Here is a 7,869-nt window from a genome sequence, read left to right as displayed (position 1 = left end):
ATGGCCCCCAAAACATCCTGCTTGCTTTCTCTCCAGGTAGGCCACTTAATATCGTATTCCTAACTGTGGTGCCTAGAAAACTAGACAAGGTATTGTAAGCATGGTATGTATACCTTGAATAGGTAGTGCAGAAGGATAATTTTTTTCTTTTTTTTTTTTTTTTTTGCGGGGCAATGGGGGGTAATGTGACTTGCCCAGGGGTCACACAGCAGTGTCAAGTGTCTGAGGCTGGATTTGAACTCAGGTACCTCCTGAATCTGGGGCTGGAGCTTTATCCACTTCGCCCACCTAGCTGCCCCATGGATAATTTCTTAATGAATTGATTGCCTATGAACTGAATCTAGTATATAAATTTGTATACTTTGAATAGGCAATGTGGGTGGGCATTTACTGATTACTGAATATAAATCCTATGCTACAACAGTCAAGTATGCTTTAACTTTTGTAGGGTTTTGCCATAAGTAACATTGTTTCTCATTCCTCACATGGTGAAATTGGTAGAAAAATGATTATTTTTTGTAGCAATATACATACATATAACTAGCTTATATTGGGGATTTTCTCACCCTCTGGACTAGGTATTGAATTTACTGTCTATTAATGGGGAATAATGTTAATACAAGGAGTTAATACTGAAAAAAAATTAAACCTGTAGTAGCATTACTCTAAAGAGCTGGCTTGGAGGCAGAAAATCCTGGGTTTTTACCTCAACTGTGACACGTTATGGCCATATGACCCTGCACTATTATTTTCTAAGTGTTCTTGTCCTAGCAGTGGCTGAATTTCGAGGGTGATTCATGTAAGTGTTACATATACTTTGCTTATTATTATTATTTTTTTGGTAGGGCAATGGGGGTTAAGGTGACTTGCCCAGGGTCACACAGCTAGTAAGAAGTGTTAAGTGTCTGAGGTCGATTTGAACTCAGGTACTTCCTGAATCCAGGGGCGGTGCTCTATCCACTGCGCCACCTAGCTGCCCACTTTGCTTATTATTTTGCCCTTGTAAGTGGGATAACTACTGACGTGCTTCATAGGAACTCAATCTTCCACCTACCATCATATTTGAAAATTTGAACACTGATGAGCCCTTCTTAGTACCCTGACTAGAGCCGGACTAAGGGTGGGGTGAATGACCACAAATCATTTTTACCACAGACTCTTTGTCATGGGGTGCTGAATTCAGAGAACACTTGCAGTCCTTGAGCAGTGTAAAAATACCAGAGTTTAGTTAAGGATACCTTTTTAAAATAGGAAGCTACTGGATACTGACCTTGGATGAACTCTACACAGTTTCTTTCCACATGACCTAGGTATGTTTGGTAGCATTTACCTTTATTGCAAATATTCCTAGTGGTGGCTCTGACCTGACATCTCAAGTCATTATCACTATTTGGCCTCAGTCATGCTTTAGCCCTTCTACTTGAAAGTACAATAAACATTTATTAAGCACCTACTACGTGCCAGGTGGCAAAGTGAATAAGAGTACCGGCCCTGGAATCAGGAGGACCTGAGTTCAAATCTCACTTCAGCCACTAGCTGTGTGACCCTGGGCAAATCACAACCCCAATTGCCTTAAAAAAACATCCAGGGCCATCTCCAGTTGTCTTGATATATATATATCTTGCCACTGTACCCAATGGCTCTGGAGATAGGAGTGTTTGTTGATTTTGCACAGCACCCCCTACCTTAAATCATTTCAACTGCAAGTCACGACCGATGTCATGGTCCTCTTGGAGAACAAAGGACAAACAACAACTATGTGCCAGGCGCTGTGCTATGTACCAGGGATACAACTAAAAGAAAAGACAGTCCCTGCTCTCAAAGAGCTTACACTCTAATGGGGGAGACAACACACGAAAATGAAAGGTAATACTAGAGAGTACCCAGCTTGGGGGCATGATGTTCTGCTTTTGAAGTGGTCCATTTGGGGGCAGCTAGGTGGCACAGTAGCTAACGCACCGGCCCTGATTCAGGAGTACCTGAGTTCAAATCCGGCCTCAGACACTTGACACTTACTGCTGTGTGACCCTAGGGCAAGTCACTTAACCTCCATTGCCCCCCCCCCCAATGAAGTGGTTCATCTCTAAAATCTTGAATTTTGAAATCCCTTTCCCTGACTATGGGATTCTGTCTACAATCTCAAGCCTGTTCTCTACCATTCTTAAAACATGGAATAGTCTCCAACTGTCCCCCTTAGGCCTTACATTATTTTGCACGTTTTGTACAATAATGACCTTATTTGCATTCTCCATTATATTATTGTGTATTATAGGTGTATCACACAATCCTTCTTGCTGTGCTACATACTTTGGCTATCTCCGATGCTTGGAACACTTCTTCGTCAACTCTGCCTTCTTGCTTCCTTTAAATCTAAATAAAATACCATCTTCTACAGGAAGCCTTTTCAAATCCCCTCTTAATTTTATTGCCTTCTCTCTGTTAATTATTTCCAATTTACCCTGAATATAGTTTTGTCTGTATACATTTGTTTGGGCAGCTATGTGGTGCCCAGCATGAAGTTAGGAAGTCTCATCTTCATTCAATCTGGCCTCAAACATTTATTAGCTGTATGACCCTGGGCAAGTCACTTACACAAGTTTGCCTCAGTTTCCTAACTTTTTTTTTGACCAGTCACACAGCTGGTAAGTGTCAAGTGTCTGAGCTCAAATTGAACTCAGGTCCTGCCAGGGCTGGTGCTCTATCCACTGCAGCCACCTAGCTGCCCCCACTCCTAACATTTTTAAAAAAGGAAGTACCTTGCCAAAGAAAATTTTTTTTAAAGGAAATACCTTGTAGAAAATGTTGCTAAGCGAAGAATTCTTAACTAAACAAGGAATAGAGGTAATCATAAGACATAAAATAGATGGTTTCATAAGGACATAAGTAAAAAAATTACTTTGTACAAGCTAATCAGTGCAACTAGAACAAGAAGCAATGTAGTTGGCAAAAATCTTCACAGCAAATATCTCTGACAGGTCTGATCCAAGATTATAGAAAAATGATAGTTATGTATAGAAGAATAAGACCCATTCCCCAATAGATAAATGGCCAAGGATGTAAATAATTTTTCCAAAAGAAGAAATATAGGGGGTCAGCTAGGTGGCATAGTAGATAAAGCAACAGCCTTGGATTCAGGAGTACCTGAGTTCAAATCTGGCCTCAGACACTTGACACTTCCTAGCTGTGTGACCCTGGGCAAGTCACTTAACCCCAAATGCCTTACCAAAAAAAAAAAAAGAAAGTCAATGATGGGAGGGAGAGGGTTTGGGTGGGGAGGGAATGGCATATATACCAGAATATTAGTATTTTTTGTGCCCATTAATTGAAGACTAACTGAATAAATTGTGGTTTATGAATAAAGTAGGACATTATTGCAAGAAATACTGAAAACAAAAAATTAAAGAAGCCTGGAAAGACTCGTATGAAATGCATAATGAGGCAAAACCAGAACAATCTACATAATAGTGATATAAAAGAAATCAATGAAAATCATTAGAACTCTGATGATGATGACTTCAGAATCCCAAACATGAAGGACACCTCCTTTTTGTTAGAAAATAGAAGACTATAGGTGTGGAAAAATTTTTAGTCAAGACCAACATATTGGTTTGTTTTGCTTAACTTGATTTCTTTCTCAAGAGAATGTTCTGCTGATCCAACAATTCTGGTAGAGCAATTTGGAAGTATGGCCAAAGGGCTATAAAGCTGTGCATACCCTCTGACCCAGCAATAGCACTATTAGGTCTTTTCCCCAAAGAGTCATAAATAAGGGAAAAGGACCCACATGTACTAAAAGATTTATAGCTGCTCTTTCTCTGGTGGTAAGAATTGGAAGTTGAGGGAATGCCCCGTCAATTGGGAATGGCTGAACAAGTTGTGGTATATGATGTAATGGAATACTATTGTGCTGTAATAATGATGAGCAGGCAGATTTCAGAGAAACCTGGAAGGGTTGGCATAGTTGCCAGCTTCACTCCTCCTCTAGAGCCATCTGGATCCAGTGACAAGATATACATTAGGACAAATGGAGATGGCCTCAGATTTTTTTTTTTAAGGTGATTGGATTAAGTGACTTACCCAGGGTCACCCAGCTAGTAAGTGTCCAAGGTGAGATTTGAATTCAGGTGCTCCCAACTTTAGGGGCCAGGGCTCTACTCAATGTACCACCTAGATGCCCCAAATTTCACAAAATGGAGATTGTGCAGTCTGCATGGTATAGTGCTCTGTTGAAAGTCAGGAGACCACAGTTCTATTTTTTTTTTACAATGACCCTAATTAGCTGTGTAATCTTGGAGAAGGTGTTTTCTGGACTTCAGCTTCCCCATCTTTAAAATAAGTTTGGACTAGATGACCTCTGAAGTACTTTCCAGTTCTAAAATCTATGGTCTTATGAAATCTGCTTCCTTGCAATCTTCCCCATTGCTTCTAAGGAACCTGGGAAATGCCATGATTCCATCTCTGTTTCACCTTACAGAAACATTCAGCAGTTTGCTTCTGATTGAATCTGAAGACTACATTTGTCATCATGCTAATGATAACTTTTTCTCTTCATGAAAAGATCACAAAATGGATGTAGGAGAAGACAACATGAAAGTTCTTTTTTTTTAAAATGAATGTTCTTAAGAGACTTTCATACTGTCCAATTCTACAAGAGGCTGTTGTCACAGGATTAGAATTTACCCTTCTCAGGATTAAGTTGCTTGATACCGTCATCATTATTGCATTCATTATATGGTTACAATGAGTACTGCACAAAAGGTACAAATGTGCTGGTTGTATTCTGACTCAGTTTTGCTTACCTGATTTGCTGTGGTTTATCCATTTGCCTATAAACAACTACTTCATCTGCTTTGAAATGGAATCAATCCAAGGAAAATCTTGAGTTTTAACATCTTCCTATGTTAAATATTCATACAGGTGATGACATCCCTTTAGGTGACATTTCCTTCCTCCAGGAGGAAATATTTTTTTTCTTCAGCAAGGTTCATGGTAATGATCTCAGAGCATCTATTCATCCAAATTCTTTACTTACCAACATCATCTATGTTGTAGAGTGGATTCTTATTCAGGTCCCTTCCAAAGAAGAGATTCTGTGATTACGGACTATCCACTCCAATCTTTCCATTTGCAGATGAAGAAACAGATCCAAAGAAATAAGAAAACTTGTAGAATCACAAAGATGATAAATACCAAAGCTACCAAAAGAACTTATATTTTCTGACTCCCAAATCTCCCTACTAGAGCCTCATCACTAACCAACATCTGGAAACTTAGGGAACAGCTACTCCATACAATACTCGTCTTTTGCATCCTTGCCTTAATGCTCTGTTTGTAAGAGGACCACATCTTAGTTCTGTTCATTTGGTTCAGTTTCTATGTATCATTATTTTTGAGCTTAAATAATTATTTTTGATATTTTATTATAATTATATGCAGTACACTGGAAAGGACACTGGATTCAGAGTCAGTACCTAAATTGAAATTTTGATTCTGTGCCCACAGGTCGCTTAACTTGAGCCTTGGTTTCCTTATCTGTAAAATGAAACTGGTCACTGAAAAGGGCCCTTCCAGTTTTAACTGTTAGCCCTAAGCCTGTCAGGGTGGAAGAGAGCTGAACTAAGTGTCATGTATAAAATATAACTTGACCAGCTGGGGGCAGGTGACCTACCAAAAAGCAACTTTAACTATTGCCCAATGACTCCTAGAAAAGGGGCCACCTTTTTTCTTTAAGGAACTTTTTGTCCCTATAGGATCATAGTTTTCAAGATAAAAGAGACCTCAGTGGGGCAGCTAGGTGGCGCAGTGGATAGAGCACCGGCCCTGGAGTCAGGAGTACCTGAGTTCAAATCCGGCCTCACACACTTAACACTTACTAGCTGTGTGACCCTGGGCAAGTCACTTAACCCCAATTGCCTCACTAAAACAAAACAAAAAAAAGAGACCTCAGTGAACATCTAGGTCCAACTGCTTCACTCATTACTCATGAGGAAACTGAGGCACGAAAAGGAAGTCTTTCCAAAATTCACACACGGCATAAATCTTAATAAGAGGTATGATTTGAACTCACGTCCCAGAGGACTCCAGAGCTAATGCTTGTACGTCGCTGCCTCCAGAATATGAGCTGAGGGCAAGGGAGGACAGCCTTTTTAATCTAGTACAGAGTCCTTACACACAGTGGGCACTCAAACCACGTTTATCAAACTGAATCAATTGATTTAATTGGCCAAGATAAGATTCTGTCCAGGTTATGAGGGAATTGGGACTGAGCACAGAAAAACGGCTGTGGAAACCTCACCGCGCCCCGCCCCGCCATTCCTCTCTGACATCACCTGTTAGGCTACGCAAGAGCGTCGGCTCTCCTAAGACACACTTTGGCCCTGCGTAGTTTTTTACTGCGCAGGCGCCAACGAAGTCCGGAAAACATGTGCTCCCTTCCGCCCTACCCTCCGCCATAGCAGAAGAGTTGCGCAAGTGTAGTGCTCCTCGGAGGCCGGGTGTTCTTAGTGCGCACGCGCCTTATTCCAAGCTTCCGTTCTCTCTTCAATTCTCCTTTCAATTCCTGTTCTTCCTTTCATTCCTTCCGGGTCAACCTGGCAATTGGGCATAGCAACCTTTCCCTGGCTCGGGTGGGAGGCGAAGGTTTGGAGGAGCCTCAGCTTCCGGTGGAGTCGAAGTGCTGGGGCCCGAGGCGGCCCCAGGGGAAGCGCAGGCACCATGGTAAGTGAGGGGGACGGAGCACGGGGGCTTGAGGGCACGAACCCCCTTGGGGTACGTGTGGAAAGGTCTCTGACAATAAGAAAAAGCATCCCAGGAAAATCTATGGATTGTAAGCTCCCTGAGGGCAGAGACTGTCACTTCTCTCCTGCGCTGGTACTCAGTAGGCGCTTAATAAATGTTGATGGATTAATGTTTGGGACAGCAGTCCACAGGCACTTATCAAACGCCTACCTCGTGTCAGAATCTGCGTTAGTTCTGTTCCTGCCCTGTCATCTTTAAGTTCTGCCCCTTCCCCCTCTCTGAGCCTTAGTTTCCTTTTCAGTTAAATGGACTTTAAAAGGCACCTGCATGGTCTGCTGGGTGTGAGAAAAGGGCGGGGGGAGCTCTCTCTTATTCCCCTGAATCTTCCTGTGGACAGTCCGTTCTATTATTCGGTCAAGAACCTGGGCAGAAGCCAATTATGCTCCAATCTGTGCTTTCAGCCAAAGTAACCCTTTGCTGAATCGAATTTGTATTTAACCCATCAGTGTTGCTTTGGGGATCGGAGAGCCTGTTTACACATAATGTAAGTGGTCTCAGAGCCCCTGCGTTTGGAGTCTGAAGAAGTGAATTTGAATCCCAGCTAATACTCCCTGACCCAGGGGATTATTGTGAACAGAAATGCTTTGTAAACTGTCCAAATTATGAGTCTTTACAGTCTTTCGTTTTCTTTTTTTTTTGTTTTTGTGGGTCAATGAGAGTTAGGTCACACAGCTAGTGTCAAGTGTCTGAGGCCAGATTTGAACTCAGATCCTCCTGAATCCAGGGCCAGTGCTTATCCACTGTGTTACCCAGCTGCCCCCTCTTTTGTTTTTTAATGTACCTTGAAGCCGTATCCTCCTTGGTCGCTACTGTGTACAGCATTAGTGGTTGGTCTGCTGTGTACAACTATAGTTAATTCATTCAGCAAATATTTATTGATAACGTTGCAGCCTAGGGAATGTGTAAAAAGAGAGAGGAGCCAAGTAGGAGCTTACAGTCTACTGGGGTTGATCAGAAGTAGGGTCACAGATTTAGAGTTTGAAGGGACCTCAGAGTTCATCTCATCCAACCCCCTCCTTTTTTTTTTTTTTAAAGCAAGGCAGGGGCAGCTAAATGGCGCAGTGGATAGAG

General features: G+C 41.9%; 1 protein-coding gene across 1 annotated transcript in view; it reads left to right on the top strand.

Annotated features, from left to right (window-relative positions):
• The window catches only part of LOC122753737 (pre-mRNA-splicing factor ISY1 homolog), a 30,209-nt gene continuing 22,340 nt past the window's right edge, over positions 1–7,869 (top strand). The window contains 4 exon segments of the mRNA XM_044001386.1: positions 1–36; positions 6,386–6,471; positions 6,473–6,601; positions 6,603–6,717. Coding sequence (XP_043857321.1) covers positions 1–36; positions 6,386–6,471; positions 6,473–6,601; positions 6,603–6,717 — 366 coding nt within the window.

The sequence above is a fragment of the Dromiciops gliroides genome, chromosome 1, assembly GCF_019393635.1.
Source record: "Dromiciops gliroides isolate mDroGli1 chromosome 1, mDroGli1.pri, whole genome shotgun sequence".
NCBI classification, from domain to species: Eukaryota; Metazoa; Chordata; class Mammalia; order Microbiotheria; family Microbiotheriidae; genus Dromiciops; species Dromiciops gliroides.
This window is presented reverse-complemented; position numbering and strand designations above follow the sequence as displayed.